This window comes from Zonotrichia leucophrys, chromosome 3 (assembly GCF_028769735.1).
Source record: "Zonotrichia leucophrys gambelii isolate GWCS_2022_RI chromosome 3, RI_Zleu_2.0, whole genome shotgun sequence".
In the NCBI taxonomy this organism is placed as follows: Eukaryota; Metazoa; Chordata; class Aves; order Passeriformes; family Passerellidae; genus Zonotrichia; species Zonotrichia leucophrys.
Window position 1 is genome coordinate 40,456,346 of NC_088172.1, and position 22,957 is coordinate 40,479,302.

The 22,957-nt window shown below is 38.6% G+C and overlaps 1 protein-coding gene across 8 annotated transcripts in view; it reads right to left on the reverse strand.

The window, feature by feature from the left end:
- Positions 1-246: 246 nt before the first annotated feature.
- The window catches only part of HS3ST5 (heparan sulfate-glucosamine 3-sulfotransferase 5), a 193,625-nt gene continuing 170,914 nt past the window's right edge, over positions 247-22,957 (reverse strand). For all 8 annotated transcript variants that reach the window (XM_064707913.1, XM_064707914.1, XM_064707912.1 and 5 more), the window contains 2 exons: positions 6,583-6,721; positions 247-1,999 (listed from right to left, as the gene is read on the reverse strand). In XM_064707913.1, the coding sequence (XP_064563983.1) occupies positions 1,069-1,999; positions 6,583-6,689 (1,038 nt within the window). In that variant the 5' untranslated portion in view covers positions 6,690-6,721 and the 3' untranslated portion in view covers positions 247-1,068. The remainder of the gene's footprint in view (positions 2,000-6,582; positions 6,722-22,957) is intronic.

The window sequence follows — 22,957 nt, forward strand, 5'->3', positions numbered from 1 at the left end:
CTCACAAGTCACTGCATTAATTTTTGCAAAGTGCCACAACAAAGAGCAACAATGTTCTTGGAGGTGTGCATTACACCAGATTTTTAGAAGGGTGAGCTTTTTAATAAGCTCTGCCTCGCCACATGTATCCCTTTCCTCCACAGTCAATAAACCAAGCTTACCTGAGCAAATCTATCTCACACATACTTATGACCTGTCTAAGCTAAGGGACCACACTGACATACATCAAGCAAAGGTGAAAAGCCATTGCACATATAGGTAATTTTAATCCATTCCATTTTTAAATACCACAATAAATTTAATTTTCACAATAAATTAAATAGCCATATTCAGTTTACAAAATAGAATTACTTAGTGTGAAACCAGTATTTACAAACATTGTACACTATGTACACCATGTTTAGCTTTGCTGACACACAAGTATAGAAGAAAAAATTGTTTGACCTTTTCTTGACACATGATTGACATGCTACAAGTGACACTATGGTCCATACAATAAAACAATAGTGCAAACTCACCACAGGAACTCTAAAACAATGTAGTTTGTATGAGATAAGATATTAATTTAAAATAATAAGAAAATAGTACTATTCACTCTCATTGTAAAAATTCAGCACTCTGTTTAAAGTGTCAGTATTCCTTTAGCAATACACATATCAAATATAGCCTCAAGATTAAGCTTTCCCACAGCTTTACAGACTTTTAACAAGAATTTTTATGGCATAAAATAATGTTCTGCTTAGATCAATAAGTATGTCACATAAACACTTCACTAAGCGAGAGGAACACTGACCCTTTTAACAGTGTCTGACTTTGTTTCCCTAAATACTTCCTTTCCCTTTATTATTATATCTTAAAAGATGCAACTATATTGACAGTAAATTTATGTTAGTTACTACTCTGTAGAAAAATTCGATCCCACCGTATATTTGGTCACACACTGCATTATGTACACGTATGCATGAAAAAAGTTACTTTGCTAGTCGTATCTATGAAAAGTGCATATTTCAGCGGAGGCATCCTATTACATGCCTCAGGTGCAACAGAAAATGTTGTATGAAGTTTAGTTTAGGGCCAGTTAAATGTCCTCCCCGTGATCTGGTAAAATTTTTGATTAAAAGGATGGAAGAACTTGCGCAATTTGGTAATGACAGAGGTGTCCACCTCTGGATGGATGCGTCCCTTGCTACCCGCCAGGCACTTGTTAAAGACAATGTTAAATCGCAAGCAGTAAAACCCTCTGGTGGCATTGAAGTATAAATTGTACTGACTTATCCTCGGAGGAAGATTTAGGAACTTCTCAACCAGCTGGAGTTCTGGCAGTGGTTCTGTGATGAGCCGGTCTCCATCCACAATATGAAACTGCTCGATTGGGAAGTATTTTAACCACCTCTCCAGATGTTTTGTGTAGATGCTGGTTCTCACTGCCTTGTACTTAGTGTTCACTTCGCAGGTATTAGGATCAATCGCCAGCTTCTCAAATTTGTAGTAAGTTTTGTTCTTTCTTTCCTTGCCTTCCAGCACCTGAGTGTAATCAGAAATAGCTCTTGTGGTAGGTTCCCTGACAATGATCAATAATTTGATAGATGAGTTCATTTTGTAAATCCTTTCAGGTACTTCCTCAGTGATAAAATACGCGGGGCTTTTCTCAATTGTTATTTGATGAGGGTAAGAAAAAGGCATTTTTTTCCGGTACCACTCAATTCCCTTGGCATAGTTTTCATCATTGTCAAAGAAGTGAATCTCTTGAGAAGCTTTGACCACTGCGGGGTGAAGGTTCAGCATCTCCAGTAGTGCTCGGGTGCCTCCTTTCCGCACCCCAATGATAATGGCCTTGGGAAGCTGCTGAACCAGATTGTGCAGTCGGATTTGTTCCTTGGTGGCATTGCCCTTCCGAAATTCATGGAGCAGACCTCGCTTGAACTGCAGGGCTCGCAAGGGGATTTCGTCCTGGCCACGGGGTCCAAAACGACCATCAATGGGGCAGAGGGGCTGCAGTCTGCAAGCAAAATAAGAGGTACTTGTAAAAAGAGGATATCTCTCAAGACAAGTTTTATGTACAAAGGAATCATGCTCTTGGGATCATATTCAAATGTAATGTGATGTGCCCATCTTTCAACTCTTATTTTATTATGCCAATGCTTAAATAATTTGCAAATATTTTTTTATTATTCAGTCTGGGTTTTTTTTTTTTTTTTTTTCCTCTGATTTAGCTGGGGAATTCCTAACTTGACCAATCTGCCCTTTGCCAGCATAGGAACTATGATTACTGTTCTTGGGTCTTCTTGAACCTTGCCTAAACTTCACATTCCTCATTATTTTGTGATGGTTTGGCAGTTTTTAAGGCATTATAAGATGAATTATATTTGGACATTTTGGTCTGAAAATCCAGTTGATTTAAGTAATCTCTTTCCCACACTTTTCTCATTCTAGCCTGAAGTCTTTCCATTGTGTTGATCCAGCAATGGCTTTTTTAATGGAGAGGAGGAAAAGGGATGAAAACCAGATTTCTAAGCATAACCTTTCAGTATTTTTCTTCCTCTTTAAAATATGCCCAATGTTTGTCTGCCAGTCAGAACCAGAAAGTTCAAGGTTCTGATCCAGACAAGGTTAGCAAGGTACAAAAAGAATGGCAAGAAGAGTTTTTAAAAATGCATTTATTACATTGTTACATCAATGATTTTCTTATAATCACTCTTGTATTCTTCCACTGAAGGGACTCCTCCCACTTATTTTGTGTTTTATTATTTCTTCTTTTGCAAGTGCATTTTTGTATTATTCTTTTATATTCAGCTACAATTATTTCCCCTCTTTTCCACTTTCTCATTCTTTGTTCTTGTATCTGATACCACTGGATCCAAGAAGTGGTTCAGTAAGAAAAATGTTAAAACTTTACACAACCGTGAAAAAACTCTCATGTCCACTCTCTAATCAGCACTTTGGACATTATACAGGCCAATGTTTCACTGAAGATTAGCTTGGTGTGTACAGAGAGCTTCCAAGGCACTACAAAAAATATTTTTACTAATTTTTTTTGAGATATGCTCTCCAAATTTAAGGATATGTAAGAACAAAGATTGCCTAGGCAATCTTTAGTGTGAGCTTGCTGTGCGCATATATTATGATACAGTTCTTAAATTACATAGCCACATGCTATTATTTTTCACAGGACCCCTGCCTTAGCCAGTATACCAGATGGGCAATGCTCATTAATAGCTGTTTTGGTATTCAGTATTTATTCTAGTTTCTCAGCATGTGGTCCCTCACTCATTTATTATATATTATTCAAACCCTGCTTTCAGGACATAATTATTTATTTCTTTGCCGGTTTTCCATCCGTCACTGCTTGTTGGGGTCTCTAATTTGACACTGATTCCAGGACAATGGATGGTTGGGACAAAGTAAGTCTGATCTCCCTGGCTGACCTGTTAGCTGCTTCCCTGATTATCCAGATGTTGAGAGATATAGCCTGTCCAGACAGAGCCAGGGAAACAATCCATATGACATTGCTGGGTTCACATGAGCTCTAGCTAAGTCCTGCAGACTAATTAGAAAGTGTGATGTAAAGTGAGTTCCTGTTATATCTTTTCTCAAGTGTCTAGCTTCTTCTATCCCTTTGCTCTCTGCCATCTACTGAAAAAGCCTGACTTGGTGGCAAAGACCAAGTTTTTTGTTGAATTGTTTAAATGCTGATGAAAACCAGCCCATATTGAGAAAAAAAAGAGGAAGAAATATCTTAGCAATGCTACAGTTTGGTCAGATTGTGGTGTGGTTGGTGGGAGCCTTAATGCATCAGCAAAGTGGCAGTTAAAAACATAAGAAACAGAAGCTGCAATTGTTGTCTCTGTTCTCTTCCCTCTCCTTCTGCGTATTTGTTATTTGTTTTCAAGCAAAGAGGATTCCACAACAGCAGTTCCAGACCCATCTCAACTAATTTTATCTCTTGTTCAAAAAGACAGCTAGCACTGCCTTCAGTGTAACACAACAGCTTGTCAAACAGGGTGGTTTCCTTTGAAAATAAATAAATACTCAAGATATCCTCTAGCCTAAGAAAAAGATTCAATGTTGTTAGAAGTCCTTCCTCAGCCTTTGTATTTCAGGCTTTTTTACTCTTTCCCCCTGATTCTACTCTCTCTAAACAATAAAAAAATAACATTTAAAAGATCTTGGCGGTGGTAAGTAAAGGGCAGATCCTCATAGTTTAATCCAAGATGTAACTCCTACATTGCAACATGCTAATATTCTTAATTGCCTGAGTAACTTTCCCATTAAATAACAGTTCTCTGCTAAGAAAGAGTATATAGCACTTATTATATCACTGAGTAGCTCTCCCAAAACAGGTAATTTCTCAAGCTGCTACAGTAAAACTCCACAATAATTCTTCTTTAGAGAACCCACCATAAACCAATTAATCTCCAGGAACTGTATTTCTGAAAAGTTTCAAAACAGCTGGAGTAGGTCAGGGCAATCTTAATGAGCTGTCTCACCTGATCCAGAATACTTGCTAAATTTCTTCCAAGGGAGGTGTCACAGCAGCAAAAGATTATAAACCTGGTTCCAGCAGGAGTATTTTGTAGCATGGAAATCAGATGTGGAGGCCCCTGGTACTGCCAGTCAGGTAACTCAAAGACTAATCCAGACATGCTCAAAATTGCCACAGAATCTATTTGAGCTTCTACATGTGAAGCAGATCCGTGCACTCAGGAGCTGAAGGAAGGTTGCCTCCCCTGGAGGGAAGTGCTCATCTTATCAGATTTTATGACTCAATGAATCACATAAATTAGTCGTAATTTCCCTTTGGGCCTGAGGAAACTCAAGACACTGCCATTGGAGAGCCCAATCTGAGGCGATTAAACATGAGCCACCCCCAGCTCACTTGTACAAATTAGATCAGCATAAATTAAGCATAAATGAATCTGGATTTCTTCCTGTACAATTAGTTATTCCAAAGTCTGTTGAAGCCACTTAGCATCCTTTAACTGAGAGATTCAACAATGATCAGGCAGAAGAATATTTCCAGTTAATTCATCTGTGCCTTGTCCTTTCTAGTGCTTCTTTCTCTCTCTATTTCATAACAAGTCCATACACAGGACTGCTTTTTAGCAGTGTGGTATGCTTCACATTGGGTAAAGCAAGAGAACAAAACTGAATTTTACTGCCATTGGCAACACTATGTATGAAACCAGCGGAATTCATTGCTGCAGGAGGTCAGCGAGTCAAATACTGTGGCTAGATAATTTTATAGCCATCAGTAAATTCTGTAGATGTGCAAGCATAGATAATAGGAGAAGGTTAATTAGACTTCATGCCTCTGAGCATAAAATATACTTTTGCAGGGACCAGTAAGGATTTCTGCCTCCATTTACAGAATCACATTAGTCTCAGTGAAATTTCTACTTCTGAAGTATCAGAGATGGTTTGACCATCAGGGGAAAGAAGTTCCAGGGCTTAATTTGCAATGCGCTTTATCCCAAATGAATACATGGTCTCCTTCTTCTGGAGTGGATTTGAGGAGTGGAAGAAGGCACCCAGTGACTGCCAATGGAGCCCACTGTTACCTAGCAGTGGACCATAGGTAGCAGTTTTCCCTTTCCAAGCACCACATATTCACACAGCATTGTGTGACAGTTTAGAAACCACCCAATACGTTGCATCATTTAAAAGGACAAGAATACAGCATTAACACTGTCTACCTGATTCTGGAAATCGTGTAGGTTTTTTTCATTCATGTTTCTAAATCAGCTTTTTTTCTTTTCTTTGTTGTTTTTGTTGTTGTTGTTGCTGTTATTTTTAATATGTTGTGACTTTGTGTAGCACCTACCACAGCAATCCCAGGCCATTTCAAAGCTGACAGGAAGAGCAGTGTCAGTGCAGGTAGCACTACTGTTGCACTGTCAAAAACCAGCCAAAAGTTAGCCTGGTCAGAAGTGCCAAACACACTTTGATTTTCTCTACTGTGCTTTCTACTGCTCTCCAGGAAATCATTTGCAGAGAAAACCCACTTATTTAGCACATTCAGCTACAGAAAATACCAGCTAATTAACATAGTTAAAATTCTCAAACCCTGAAGCAATCTTTCAAATGAAATAGTATTCAAAATTTGACGAGCTGCTCTGCAGGCTCATACTTAATTTTAACTACCACTGCAGCACATTAATTGCTTGCTCACAAATTTAGAAAAGGAGATGTATAAATACATCATAACTGTTTTGCTGAAACTAGAGGTCAACACACAGATGTACACAGGCAAAATGAGCTACTGTAATGACATTTTTACTGGATGCTAGTTTATTTCTTCTCTGAAAACAAGTGTCAGTGTGTTCAGAATACAAATGGACAAACAGAACAACTTTGATAGGGGTGACTGTGACTATTTTCCTGCTCTCTTCTCCAAAGGGTAGGAATAAATAGTGAAAACCACATTAAAATAGCCAGTCTTTCTGTCTTCCTGTACAAGTAGACTCTAAGAAAAAATAAAAAGCAAACCAAAAAACAGAGCATGAAAGCAATCAAACCCTTGAAGCAGAAACTCAGACAATCTTAGCCCATTCTACTCAAGAGAGCAGCTACTTAATGACTTACCTATCCAAACTCCCAACTCTGGCAACTAGATATAGGAGACTTCCAATAGCAAGGCTGCCTAGCACAAAGAGCTTCTGTCTCAGCAACGCCTGCTGTTTGAATAGCATGGCCCTCCATCAATCTTCAGGACTTCTTCAGTCTGTAGAGACAAGAGCACATAAAATACTCATCAGAAAGCATAGTATCATAGTATGTTCAGGGTAGTCTTTAATCAGATGTTGCAGCTGATTAGGTCACACTTGAAAATCTTTGCAAAACTGGAAAATACGTAGTAAAACAACTTATTTTTGGTCTTTTTTTTTTTCCTACTGTTTTTCAGTTCCACATGGTGATGTATCTGGAGTAGGATGGTAATTCTGGAAGTGATAGTTCAGCTGCATCCACCACTACTAGGACTGCTGGATAGCCACAATGAAGGTCTTTACTGTAGAAGCTCATACTATAGTTAGGTAAATATGTTTAGATTTTAAACCTTTTGGAATCAGACAGAATTAGATTTCAACAGATATTTAAATGCCTTGATGTGAAGTAAAGCTGCAGTAACCAGGAGTTAGGCTTGCAGGTCCTGCGTACAATTTATGGAGTTTTCATTGTCCCTATGATATTAGAGTGTATGCTGGAAAGAAATCCGAAAAAGATGCCCTGATTCATGCCAGCAAGTGAACTGTGACAGAACTGGGAAGCAAGTAGCTGGAGTAGGCACAAAAATGTTTTTTCAGCATTAGTGTATTCTATCAGCTGTGTCTGTGCTGGGCATCAGTCTGGTCTGTTCTGTGGAGAGCCATTTAAGCTCCTCACCTACATGACACCAGCCTTGACTGTCACCTCAAGACCTGCTGGGACACAAACTGCCACCTTTGAAACAAGCATGCCTACATTCCCAGTTTTTAGCAATACCAAAGCATATATTTTAATTTCTTTTTCTGATGTACTCAAATACTACAGTTATCGAGGCGGTGAGGAGTAAAAAGACATGACCTTATGCCAAGAGGATTTAAGCAGGAGGTTCCCAGCCAGGGTAGAAAGAAGTGCTGAGTAAAACTGTCTTTAGTTTGACTCTTCCTCAAACATTACGTTTATGTTCTGGGCTGGATTACATGTGTGATTTGTGAAGATCTCTTTAGGAGACTCAGACCTGGATTCCTAATACGTTCTTACATGAACTGAGAAGAAAGATCAACTCCTCCTTTCAGAGCACAGTCAAAGATGACATGGTTCTTCATTCTGTACCAGTCCTGAGCTTTCTTGTAAGTATGCAGGAGAATTAAGTTTCAATCCTCTCATTGTTTCACAAGGGGCAAAGCCATAACATCTACCTACTTACCTAAAAGAATGCTTTCATCACCAAATGGTAAATAAAAATATAAATAAAATATAAATTGTAATCACCTGAAATACTGATCCAAAGTCTAATTCCCTTTATCAGGGAATATTTACTGTATTATGTAATAGTTTGAACAAAAACTTTTTTTTTCCCAAATTTTGTCTGGACTTATTATGAACAATTTTTGATGTCAAGTTTCTTAGGTTTTACTATAGCGAAGTTTCTTTTGCAGCACATTTTCTTCTTCTCCAGCTGTGGGATTTACATGAAGCAAGACTGGGATACATTATTATAGGCATGAAGCTATATACAGAGGCAGAATTTTCAGTGAGATTGCTAGGTTTGACTGGCCATTCCTAAACACAGCCTGAAAACATTTCTTCCCATTTCTGGAAAGATCTTTTTCCATTTCTGCTCATGATTTTAAATTTTTGGCCCAGAAATCTCTCTTCAGAATCCAGGATACAGTCAGGGAGATAATACAAGCTGGAAACCCTTCCCAGCAGGCAGCATTCAATAGCCTGCCTGCCCCAGTTTAAAGGTGCAGATGCAAATCATTCCAAACTGTTTTTCTTCAAGTGTGGTTGAAGAGCTATCCTGAAGCACATTTATTTTACTGTTACAGAGAAAGCTTTCTAATTACAACCCACCATCTCTTGATAAAAGAGTCATGCAACGCTGAAATTCTGATCTGACTTGGTCTCTAAAGCACTTCCACTGCAATAATAACAACTCCTTTTACAGTCAGGTCACAGATCAGGATAACCTATCATGCAGGATAACTAATCATACAAAATATATTGTTTTTTATGTAGATAAAAGCAACTCTATCATAAGAATTCTTAGATAAGATCTTTATTGCAACAAGAATAATATAAAACACCAAGTAAAAGGAGTTTGCAATGTAAATAGAGAGACAGAAGAAGTATTACCATCCTTTAAGAAGGAAATGAGAAGCAGAGATACACAGAGATTAAGTGATTTGCTCAAGAAAACCTGTAGCACCAGTGAGATTAAGTCTGAAATAATTCCTTTCTGGTGCTTTAACTACATGGTTAACTTTTGCCTTTTTGTAATATACTTTTTTTTTCCCATAAAAATCATGTATAAATTAGGAATTCTGTACATTGAGCAAGGAAGAAAATACGTAGACAAAGTTGAACTATTAAGAAAAATGCACAAATGCTGCACCTTTGTGTTGATATGTTACTGCTAATTACTCTTTTAACTATTTAACTTAAAAAGATGAAAGAGAAGGACATGAAGAAGGGGGTGAATTTTCATAGGTACCAAGTTTTAAGTATTTCAATGTTGCTCCCTCCAAATGAAGGTTTCACTTCAGTGCTACAGCAATGAACTTTGTCTTTCAGAAAACATATACATATTCGGCCCTCTATACATTAAACTAAAGTTGTTTCCATGTCTTCTCCTTTGTACAGGCTCTTGGAGCCCACCTCAGTCCTGCCTGCAAGCCTTAGTGAGGCTGTGGAGGTCATCAGGCCACAACAAAATCAAATTAATGACAAGCTGTTTCCTGAAATATGTTCTACAAGGCCTCAGGACTTCAATATTAGTGTTTGAAATTAGAGCCAACACAAAAAAACAACCAACAAACCAAACCACAAAACAAACACAAACAAAGAAAATCAAGCAAATCCACCAACCAAAAAAAGCCCAAACCAGTTCCAGTTTTATATTTGCATGTGCCTAAGTACAGAAAACTTTTCCACAGAATGACAAGTATTAAGCACACACTAGAAACGTAAAGATGGCATTATTTATTTGTTTGTTTCATTTTTGTTTTCATTTTTAGCATGTAATTTAAAGGCCATGGAAGGAGTTTTATTCCAGAATAAGACTTTCCCTAGATGTTAAATTTTTCTTGAAAAAAACGTAGAAAAATTATATCTTGACTCCAGAAAAGGCTACACCTTGCAATGGATGTACTGAGACAGCTCTGTGTGCCACAGGAGAGGATTGAAAAAACATTTCTATTTAAGACACAGAGTTAATACAACCAGAATGTGATTAAGGTGAAGCTCCCTAAGGCGAAAATGTTGCTGGAGACTAACACAGCAACACTTAAATGAAATGGAAAGAAGAAATGAAAAGAAAGAAATTGAAATTCTGGGAAGTACTATCAGGTGTACAAAGTTTTCTGTTAGGAATGCATACTTTTAACCTTTACAAGAAGCTGGAAGGCAAGATAAAATATAATCCAAAGTGACAAGACTATTAGCAGTTATTTGATGCAAATAAGGATGCTTTTAAAAAATTTTGCTCTCTTTTAGGGACAAGAGCTGAACTGTCACAAAAGCTGCTGACCAGTGGGAGGAGGGTTGGAAGAAAGCTGCAGGTAAAACTTTCCCAGCAGATGAGTGCTGAATGTGGAGCCTCCCACTCAAAGAGATGACAAGACACTGTTGCACAGCTCCAGTGGGCTTACTTTAGAAATATCTGTCTTGGACAATTTTGTTAAATATGTATAAAAGAGAGTTCATTCCTGGCTATCTGAGAGTCATAATGCACAAAGAGCAATACAAATTACTGAATGCATGATTTATAAAAATGTGTGAAACATCACGTAAATTTAAAAATGTAGTTTGTAAAATCCTGTGTAAATTAAAAGTAAAATGTGGTTTGTGATTTCAGATGTACATCTGATCTGAATTGTTAGACTGTCATGATACAGTTCAATAAAGAAACATTAGAAAATAGCCTTACCAGTGTGTTGATGTGAATGCCTCATTTAACCCCTTTTCCTATGTTCCCATTTTGCTGGTGAGAGGACCAGCAAAGGTTATTGAGTGAATTGCCAAGATAAGACAGTACAGCTATGCAGAACTCTGATGATAATAATAACTGAAAAATAGATGTACTTGTTCATGACAAGACTGAGGGATCATTGAGGGTATAAAGGTAGATAGTGGCATGCAGGACAAATAGTGTAAATTTTTTATGAGCTGTTGTAAAAGTTAGTTTTTGGTTCAGGTTAGGGGAAAGTCAAATGAGTAAGAGAAAACTGGAGAAGAAGCATACATGTAATGATGGCATTACTGATAAAAATCTGAATTGTGCAGAAGCACAGAAAAGAGAATATGCTGCCATCCCCACTTCCAAATAAATAGACAATGAAACAAGAAATTGCCAGGAACTTGTTTGCAAATGATCAAAGGGAAATTTTTGGACACATGGAGCAGACATGAAAAGATGTTATAGATAAATGAATAGCATGTGGTTGATTATGGATGGAAGTATAAGAAACAACAACAACAACATCCTTTCTTTTTGCAAACAGGCTGAAGAGATACAGTCCTGATAGAGCTAAGTGATTAATCAAAATGAAGTACAAGCCAAAGGCAAATATGCACAAAGGAGGCTGGAAAAATAATAAATAGGATGTAGTTTTTATTAGTATTTATTGTTTGGTGTGGGTTTTTTTATTATTATTTTTCACACCAGCAGGGGTCAGCTGTTGACCAACAAATATTTGTTGTACACTGCAGAAAGATATTTTGAATTTATAGGAGATTTAAATACAGTGACAGGAAAAAAGTCAGGGAACTTATCACTGGGAACGTTTGCATTATGTCTCTTGAATGTTAACTACAGTTTCTTCCACTTCTCACTGTCACTAAAATTCATACAAATCAAGCACCTGGAGTTTTTCTGGGGTGTGAAATCATATGGTGATTGGGAAAGGAGGGAATTTGTGCCTCAAACTGTGTGCACTCTCACCAGCTCATGATCTTAGTCATGGTCTGCCTGGAGGAGCCAGTCGTGTTACTGCTCCTGCTTCTCCTCCAGGTCCTCCCCACTCCCTGTTCTCTGTCTCACTGCTGAGCAAGGTCTGGGCTAGCAGCAAAGAAAAGACACAGTGCTGCTGTGCTTTTTGCCCATAGCCTATGCTTCGGTGGCTTCCTTAATTGAAACAGAACTATTGCACCACGTGAACAGTATTAAAGAACTAGAATGGTCATGATAGAACATGATTTTTCATTAGAGAGAGGATTTTTCATTCCTAATAGCATGGAATAATCTAAGAAGAGACAAAAGGCTTCAATTTTTTGACACAGTAAAATGAAATGGATAATGGGAACTGAAAGAATTGAAAATACCATATATTTTAGGGAATGATAAAGTGCTGACCCTGCAGAAAAGGAACTTGGATTTTTTTTTAATATTTTCCTTAATGGTTCATATTTTAATATAAAAAAGAAATTTAATTCTCATGAGTAATTAGAGTTTTCAATTTTTTCTCTATAGCATAAGACTGAAATGGGATGAAGTAAGATTAATGCACACTTGCTTGACCCAGGTTTCAAATAAAGAAAATAAGGAAGTATAACATCGAAGAAGTTCACAGATTCATATAAGTGTCCCTGTGTACTAAACCTGTCCTTTTCTTCTCATGACTCATATTGACTGAAAGAGTGGAAAAGAAAATGTCAGCAAAGCTGACGGAAAACAATAAATAATGCAGATAAACTCCAACATAAAGATTTCCTATCCTGTTATGCCACAGCTGTGACAATAACCTAAAATACTCTTTTTTTTTTGGTCAGCTATTGTAGATTTTGAGATTTAGGACTGTCTTTAAGCTCCCTTTGAAGCCAGTTCTTTGTGTAAAGAAGTGGTGAAAGCCTTTCTCCAGAAAAGCTCCTAGACTCTGAGACCACCCACAAAATCAGCATCTGTATATGGATACTAGATAAGAAAACATATGTTCATTTATGTTCATTTCTCAGAAGTCAGCACACTATCAGTGCTGAAAGAGTATTTGTAACTCATAATCCCCCATCGGGGCTGGCTTGGATAGCCAGATATCTGTGTTGTCTCGAGTCCATGGAGTGGTAATGACTATTTATTTAGTCCACTGCCCACAGGACATTTCACTCCAGACACATAGGAGACTCATCTACCCATAACTGTGCTATCTCTAGGAAGCTGCTGTGTCAAGTGACAACAGTACAGAAGGCCATAACCGGCTCTTTATCACATTCCTTTCTCAGCCTGACCCTTCCCTTTTTTTTTTTCCCTTTTGCATCTCACTGAAAGACATTGAGCAATATGGTGTTGGGAAGAGAGAAACAACTCCAAAAGCTTGCTATTGACTTTGTGGTGCCCTGTGCCAAACAGATCTGCTGCCAGATTGTCAGAGCAGCTAGGAATCTCAGGCGCTTTGATGCCCTTGAGGTCTCAGGCACATCTGCTCAGGAAAGCTGCCTTATTGCATCCGAGCCGCCGAGGCGGGCGGCCGCGTTCTGCTCAACGATGGCTGGCTTGCCATGATCCACACTTAGCTATAGTGCTCCAGGAACATTTCCAAGCACACAGATCTTAATAGGACTTCATTAGTCCAAAATACAGACGCCTGTCTCCTTGCCAGCATCCTGAGCATATTACCTAATACTGCTCTTCATAGAGAGTGAGATTAATCTGATAGGGTTGGCCCTTTTCCTCGGATTAATGGTACTTCCCCACCTATTTCCCTCCTCTTCTTCTGAAGTGATCACCTTCATGAAATGATCACCTTCCTGACATGATCACCTTCCTTGTCTGCTCCACTTCTCAGGAATGGTGGAGCTGATGACACTAAAGTAGAAAACCTGTGGAAATGCAGTTATGGTTATATAGAGATTACAATAGATAATAATTTCACAGTCTTTAAAAGACAATACCAGCCTTGTTTCTTCAAGATGGCACTAAAACAACTGCAACAAAAAGTAACAATAATACAGGAAAAAAGAAGTTGAGGAAAAAATTCAGTGACATGGAAGAGGGAAGCAATGACTGCAAAAGTTATAAGAGAAATCATAAAGAGAGGCTAATACTAGTGTAATGTTAGGAATAAGCAGTTTGCTTTTCAGCTCTGGGAAAGTCTTAAAGAAGAAGATTATGAGTCTTCTGAGAAAAAGGTAAGCAAGTAGATATCCAGAGCTTTCTTATTTTGTCCTTCCTTTAGTTTCCAGTACTCATCATGAACAGTTTCACTGCATTGAACAGGATAAGGCAGAGAGTTATTGCTTAATATGATTTAGTGTGAAATAAAATTACCTTTTGTCATATACCAGTAATTTTGACATGTTCTTTTTCACTAAGAATCATGTCCACAGACTATTGCTCCTTTTTTTTTCCTTGGAAAAATTACTCTTTCCTAAATAATATCACATCTGAAATAAGACATATGAAAGGCTGTTTGAATGTTTCCTAATTAACTGAAACTGACAGATAATTTAAATTAAATTTCTCTTAGATATAAGGCAAAATATATGTGGCCTTCTGCAGCTTTTTGCAGCTCTGCTTTCTGGTGACTTACTTTCAGAAAAGCAGCAAAACTGATTTAAATTTGGAACATTAATAGGAGTCAAAAGCATTGATGGGAAACTAACAGCAAAAACTTAACTGAGCTGCAAATATATTTTGACAGTACACTGCATTTACAGTAAATCCATCTCAGTAGATTTTTGCTCCTGGCTTTTACTCCCGGTAAGAAAAAATATCATTGCATGAGAGTACCCCGTAGCCTCTGTGCAGCTCATATCTTTATATAGTACACTTACTCATCTCTTTTCTCCTATTCAAACTCATATTCTGAACTGTCCCATTGCTGATGAATAGACATCACACTGCCTAATATGGAGCACCTACACTTGTTCTTATCAGCAGCATCTCTGTCCTTTGCTCAGACCCTTAACCTGAAATATGATCAACTCAGGCTGCTCTCTGTAATCTCGTATGCAGACTAAATTTCATAACTTCTTTGTCATAATTGTCCCAAAGATTCAGTCCATTACCCACCTATATAAGTCTAAGTCTTTCCTGTGTGCTCCCTTCACCATTTTACCCCAACTACTGCAGTTTTCTTTTCTCTGCCCTTGAGCAACGTAACCGTGATTCGTTCATTTCCATTCTGAGCAGAGCTGCTAAGGGCATTCTTCCATTCCAGCTCTCTGAATACACCACTTCTGTCCAGGCACACTTTTACCACCTTCCCGTTTTCTCTGTCATACCTTTCTGTCTATTTCTGTGTCTGGGTATCCCATGGGGCTTCTGCTGGAAGAGCAGGGACAAACAGAATTTAAAAACTTGACCCTGGAGATCATTATTTTTCAGAATGCAAAGTCTCAGTGCTTCCCCTGTAAGTCCTGACCACGACACTTCCCTCTGAAGAGCCGACAATTTTAATGTGGAAATCTAAGTGAAAACATTAATGACAGTTTAGACAAGAACTTGTTAGTGTGCCTCAGTGAGAGAGGCAGACCTATTAACAGCTTTCTCTGAAAAGGAAAGAGCTGGGATTTTCTGCTGTGCACGTGTTCTAAGGGACAATCTGTGACAGATCACAGATCATTTGGGTGGAAAAGAAAGGGAAAACAAGAAGAAACAGCTTTTGCAGTGCTATGATGTTACAGAGCTGCCCAGTGCTGGAGAGCTCCCCATAAATGAGCTCTCTGGTGATTAGTGAGGCAGTCCTCTTGTTCTGGCATGGCCTGTTTATTAATTTTCCTCCCCTTGGGCAGCCTGAACTGTAGTTTTGGTCTCCGTTCGCTCTCTTACATGTATTCAGACTGGCAAATATGCCAGTCTGCTTCATGGTTTTAAATTCTAAAAAAAGAACATAAAAAGTCAACCGAAACATCTTTGCACATACTTTACTGATAGGTTTCGGGCTCAAGCAAATGCCAGCAGAGAGAGGTATGCGCTTCTGATCTTTGCTGGCTCTCACACCAGGAAAATTATTGAAGGGCTGCTCCTCTGCTGGCATGAGATGCCTCCTCTGTCTGTCTCCTTCCGAGCAACTTCTTAGAGATTACTTTTCAGCATACTATTCATGATCCTTATACTGATTTCATGTTAATGCAGCTTGATTGTCTTGATGAACTTAATTCAACTTGGGCTTCATGGAACAGAGAGGACGCAGTCCTTTCTTTGTGGGTGCTTGTGGCTTAGCATCACTTTCCTAGAAATGCATTTTTTAAAATTGATTTTGATTTTTTCCCTGACCCATCATAACCACATGGACTGTTCATATTTTTGGATACAGACATATTTTGTCTGCATGGTAAAATATGCAAGAAATGCTGCCACTAGAAGAGGCTGTCACTTGTTTGCCAAATAGTTACTGGTGAATCAGTGAAAGAGACAGAAGGCATGGATCTATCTTGATGGAAAACTCATGTAGTTTATCCAGGAACTGGAAATAACTGGCCTATGCAGTTCACATTTGTAATGGTAATTAGTTAAGGTATCTCTGGTTTGGCTTTGCAACTGATGCTCCTTTACAGAACCTACAATCTGATACCTTTTGGGATCAAGGGAAGGCTAGAGCCTCAACCCTGACTATTAAGTCCAAATATGGAAAACTGTAAAATTACAGTACAAATTGTAACAACTGTAAATTTACAGTACATTACTTCACAATTAAAAAATGTCTTGGTTGGGCGAGAATTAACCCAAAATATCTCAGCACATTGTTTACTTGGCTGTGAAACATACAAAACACTACCTCATGCTCTAAAGGACCTTATATTTAAAGAAACTGGACCTTATATGTAAAGAAAGGACCTTATATATAAAGAAACTGCCATATAAGCATACAATAAAGTTAAACTTGTTCTGTTTGTCCATGAAAGCATAGTTCCTAAAGGGTCCTGCTTAAAAATTTTACAGCTATCATAGTGAGTGACATCTTATGGATGTCTCAACAGATGGAAGAGTTGATCTAATAATGAAGAAAACAATACTCACAAATAATTTATTTGTCATTTGGTGGGGGAAAAGAAGAGTGAATAATTTATATGGTCAATATTATTCAATCATCAATAGAACTGGTAGAATAATTTATAAATTTACTTATGAATAATTCATTCATCAATTAATGGCAGGAGGAAATTAATGAAGTAAACAACATTCACATAACAACAGGCTCTCAGAGGCAGACAGGACAGGCAGGGAGGTGTCACTGTCACACCTTCTGAAGAATCTCTTTGCCTGGGATTTCTCTCCTGGGAAGCTCAGAAGCCTCAGAGAAAAAGGAAAGCAATATTGTCTCACTTGCTTCTCCTGTGTTTTGCTGCCTTGGAATGTGGTTGGAGATTGTTTATCCAACATGTGAATTGTTTTTACTCACTGACCAATCACAGTCAGGCTGTGTCGGGACTCTGGAAGGAGTCACGAGTTTTCATTAGTATCTTGTTAAGCTTTCTGTAGGTATCCTTTCTCTATTCTTTAGTATAGTTTTAGTGTAGCATTCTTTTATATAATATCATATCATAGAAGAATAAATTAGCCTTCTAAGAACATGGAGTCAGATTCACCTTTCCTGTCACAGGGGACCCCAGAAAATTTGGCTCAGAGCACAGTCAGAGGGCAGCTTCCCCTCAGTAACTTCTGCAGCTTGCTGGTAGCAGTGACCTTCTTTCTCATTTACCCACCCCCAGAACAACAGATCTGCAGAGGTGCCCTGAGAGCGCCGCGTGGTTTCTTTGCCTGTTTGGTGATGGTGGGAAGCCACGTGGAAATTCCTGCTCTGGTGTTCCACCGAGTCTGCTGTGACGGCTCAGGGCAGACACTGCTTGCTCCGACATATGGCAGCAGAGGCTGGGGGCCCTCTCAGCCTCCCAGCAGCTTGAAACTTGTCATGCAGCTGAGAAATGTGCTGGGCTCTGCTTGTTTACTCGGAGTAGGAGGCAAAGGGTTTCCTCAGGAAGCCACAGGATGCTATCTTCTGGTTTTGGTTAAAAAATTAAAAGTCCAAGGAATCTTATAGAAAGCAATATTGGTTGTGTAACTGAATTCTTCTGTGCATAAAATCTGTTACAAATTGCTGACATGCAGAGTCAAAAACAACCCTTTTGCCTGCCATATCTCTTCAGAATGTGACTTCACATTGCTGCGACCATCAAAATCTTTTCAAGGCAAATCTTATCTGAATGTAACTTTTAGATTTCTTTAACTTAGAAACATCTTTCCAATGTGGCTGTGGGTGGGGGAGGTTTCATTCTATGTAATTCATCCAGAAACATCCCACTGTCTTCTGATAGCATTCACTAGTTTGCTCTGAGTTTGCTCTGCTGCCATTGAATGAATCCCTAAGAAATCCAGTCTGAACATTAACCAACAGCCACAACAGAATAATTTTAAAACAAATCACCTGGAAATGGATTTTTGTGTTATAATCTCACATTGCAATAGCTGTCATAAAAATATAAATATAAAGTAGACATAAGGATGTGAGTAGAAGGCTTTTTTTTCTGTTCTCAATGTACTAAGTTTAATGACAAATATATGTGCAGTTTGGGATGAGAACAGATGCCCTTTATGAATAGACTAAGTGGAGGAATCAGCTGGTTTATGTTCTCCTCTCAACTCTCACCAGGATTTTTCCACTCTGTTCCTTTGTTAGCTATAAACTGTAACTACTGAAAATCAAAAAATGAGGGAAAGTTTATGAATTATACACAGACACAGTGTATTAGTTCTCCATGCTCATCCTCCTGGGAGACACTGGAGGAAAAGCTTTGAGCAATTTCCAAATTTTCAAATGTGTTCTCTATGTCTTTATCTCATTTAGTTTTTGATATGGTGCATAAATTATTTATTTGGACTACCATTATTTTGTTAGCTTGTGTTGTCCTCTGGCACCATATCTGCAGAATGATATTCATTTTACATTTGCAATGACTAAACTTAAAAGAAATCAGCTCATTCTTCCTCTATTCAGCTCTTATTTTTCAAAATTATGTGAGAAGGACTGAGATGTGGATAGAATTCTTTTTGACCTTGAATCCTCATTACTGTTTTCATCCTGCCATTTCACAAGAGGATGTAAATAAGGTTAATTTAAGAAATATTTATATTTTCTTCTCTGTCTCTCTCTCTGTCATGGAAGAAGGAATAGGAAACAAATTCTTTAACACCATTAGAGCTGAGTGAATTATGTGCTTTGCTAGCTAAATTCAGAGAAGGGTCTCTTTTTATATGTTATAAGTCTATTACCTTCAAGTTAATTTTTGAGACTGTCTCATAACTTCCCAGTTGCAATAACATCTGAATGGAACACCTTCTCAATGACTTCCCCTACCACGTATAAAACAGAGACTAGTCCTTCTTCACACCCAAATGTACAATATGTTCTTAAGCAAATGTTTGTTATTATTGAATTCCTCCTTTGTTATTCCCATAACACACTCACATTCTTTCCTGCCATCTCTTACTCTGCTCTGCTGATATAATTACCAAGTAGCAGGCTCAGGAAAATTCCCATTTAACAATTTATATAGGTAGCTTTACAGGTAAAAGAATGTGATAATACACTGGAGCCAGATCATAGCTTAGTCTGGTGGAAAACTTTGTCCTCACTCTTTGATATAAGAGCAGACTCAATTACACCAGTCCAAAATAATTTTACTTTACACTGGAGTTCATCCCTTTCCTGCTCCTTCTCAGGGCTCCTTGACTGAAACCCTCTTGCAGAAAAGGGGGATGTTCTAGTGGGAGTGGGCTGGTGGTCATTTCTGTCCAGCTGTGCAAAGAGGACCTGGTGATATCTGGTCAATAGTTCCAGTCTGTAGGAGGTAACCACACTGAACATCTGGCTGGGAGACACTTGATGGAGCTGCCTTTGCTTCAGGGCAGTGGCACATCCCCACCTGGGCTCTTGTCAGGATGGAGGATGGATGGCAGTGCCACAGCTCCTTCCCCTGTGTTGACAGCCACTCAGGCAAACAACCTGCCTAGAAATAGGAAACGATGTTACAGCATTACCTAACTCTGTTTTGCTAATGTCAGCTGCAGATTAATTCACTGATGTCTTTCAAATTTCTGTCCTCTCTGCAGGTTCGCTTTAATCCTTAAGTCTTTGAAGATGCTTCTCTTATGACTCCGAACATTCCTGATGCTAACTAACCACTTTACTTGTTTCCAACTATATTTGTGGGGTTTGTGTGCATTAATATACTAACGCCCTGTATTACTTTCTTGGGCAATCCTCATTCTTGAGAATGGCAGGCACTTTTCTGTGTTTAGTTAAATTTAATGTATTTAATAGTGTTGCAGTACAGATCACAACTAAGAATCCAAGCAGGTGTGATGATGTCTGTGTCCATGTTATTATCAACAGAACCAGACTTTTGAAGAGTGCACAATGAGATAAAGAACCTCTTACCTCCAAGTTAATGGTCCTAATGTTGTCTATTTAATAGTTGCCTGACAGACTGTATTTGCAGATGTCTTTGTGTTCTATTAGGTGAAGGAAGGAAGTCACTACGTTCTATTTTATAAAGCACATGTATGTATTAAGTAAATAGAAGTACTGTGGAGTTGAAGTTTAATATATGCACTTTTGTCCTTCCTCTTTGTGTTTGTAGAAGTTTTTTTTCCCTAGAAGTTAGTTTTTTGTCTCTAACAGTTGCTGTTTCAGTACCCTCACCAGCTAAACTTGCAGAAAACAAGCCAAAATTGTAGCAGCAGCAGATTTATCAAACTATCCCATATCAGAGGAGCCATTCCCATGGTGCTGCTGTGACTCCTGGAGCATGGCATTCAGGCAAGTACAGGTGTCCTGCTGATTCCCTGCTATGGGGTGACTGCTTCCTGCTGCTCTCTGCTTCTCCCCAGTTTCCTGCTGATAAGAAGCCTGTCCTATGTAGAAAGTGTGAGACTCCTGCTCAATCCACCCATGCTCCTGGGCCACCAGGGACAAGCCATACAGCTGGTAAGACCCAGGGAGAGGACATTTCCCTGCACCTGCCCACCTTGAGATCCCTAGGGGTCCCTGTGCTTATTTATATCCACAGTTCACGGATTTCTACATGGACTCTTAGGCTAGTATTACATAAAACTGGCACTAAGTCTCATTCTGCCTGACTTATCCCAAAAGGTGCCATTCCACATCAGTTTACACAGTGCTCAACTTCAGGCTTTATTCACGCTGCTGTGTGAAGCGCAGAGCTGACTAAAAAGATACCAGCCCTCCATGTACATTCACACTCCTTATCCTAAACACTCACAGCTCTAGCAAGGTCTATTAGAGAAACCAAATGTATGAATGTTTTTACACCTTTTGATGTGCCAGGCAAAAAAAAAGAAAAAGGAAAAAAAAGAAAAAAAAAAAGGAAAAAACAATCTCTTTTATCTCTAGGAATGTTAACAGTTTTTCTCCATCTATGAAAATATCAAAACTTGCTTTGAAATTAAGTCTGTAAGCTGAATATTATTGAAATAATAAAAAGTGACTAGCATTTAGTCTTCAGTGTAAATGTAAAAGAAAGAAAAATTGAGCCATTGCTCCATTGTCTCCAGCCAGTGAAAGATGGCTCTGCATCCTGCTCCTTCCAAGGTCACTGAAGGGGCCAGCCCTGGCACACAGAGCCTCTGCAAATGTTATATCTGTTATTGCAGCCTCTGTAAAGATATAAATGTTACACAACAAGAACAGCTGCTGGGCTTATCCCTTGAACAAACAGAAGATAATGCAATTGAGTTTGCTTTTGGCCAAGAAAGGTCTGGCTTAATGCTTTAGACAGAAATGTGGATCAGATATTTCACACCAGTTTAGCACCTGGAATTCTACAGTAGGCTCTAGCCACTATGCTGCTGCATTCCTACACATTTCCCCTGCAGTGCCCCAGTGTCCAAGCCTTGAGAGCTGCAATGCTGTAACAATGCTGCAATCTCTCCTGCTTGTAAATGTCTCTCAGGTTGCAGCTTTGAAAAGACAAACTTGCTCCACTGACAACTTCTTCCTTTGTTCAGGATAACCATTTTATTCTACAAAAGCCTTCCCTTGCCAGCTAACAGGAGTAATGGAGCTGAGACCTCTGCTGTGACTCAGAGTGCTTTGAGCTGTACCAGCCATCTGCCTTATAGGGAGGCAGATCTGTTTTAAATTCCCATAGAAGAACAATACTATTATTACTGCTAATTAATAGTAGGCAAGGACACAAACCCATTCCAGATCAAATTAAGTTCCAATCAAAAAAGTCAGCTGTGATTTCTAATTGATTGCATTTTAAAATCAATCAGTTGGGTTCTGTGTGTTTTCTTCGCAAGATTCAACAGCTTACTGATGCTTGTCTTTTTAGGGGGGCTGAGATTCAAGTGGAACTGAGAAGGTTTCTTTTTCTTAAAGTGGAATTGACTTTTTAAATGGAAGATCTATTTTAATTAAAATTTTGCAGTGAGATTTGTCAAGCTCAAGTTTCTCTGGAAGTTTATTATGAAGCTATGTGGAAAGAAAGATGCTCTATGTATTTATTCTCTCCCAAAAGGCCAGCTGAAGTTAAAATGAACCTCTGTGCCTGCTAGCACATACAGACCCCATGGGCCTCCTAAATTCCTGCTCAGCCAAGGCTGCTTCACACCGAGAAAAGAAAATTTCATCACCTCTCTTCATGATGGTAGATTAAGTTTTCCCTGGTTCCCTCTCTTTGAGAATCAGGCTCCAACATAACATTTATGGGTGCTAAAGAGCCGAGAGGGTTGGTCAAATTTTAAACCAATAACATCAGCACTCCAGTCAAATGAGGCATGATTCAGTTGAGTTGGCTCACCCCCATTCCTTCTGTGTGTTATATTAACAATTTAATTTAGTGCTTCTGGCTTTCCTCTGGCCCAGCTTTCAGGGAATAGTTGTTGAATAGCAGTTACCTGCAATTGCCCATGAACATTCAGAATTAGGAGGAGGGGCATTCTATGGAGCACCTTGATCCAGACTGTGACATTGACAGTCTTGGGAATAACTAATATTACTGGAGTTAAATCTTTGATGCTACTGGGGAAAGCTATTAGAGAAATCTAAGTCCCCAAATTCCTGGACTCTGGGTAGATTATGACTGTATTTCAGAAAGGTTAGTAAAGAAAGAATATAATAATAACTTTGTATTATGAAGGATGAAGGAACGAATCCTAAATGACAATGACCATGAATCTGAGGAAGTCTGATGACATATGACATATGTATGACATACAACAGCAATGCAGGTAAACATGCCACTGAGCGAGCCTTTGGAAAAAGAGGTCAATATTGCGCCAATCATTCATCAATAT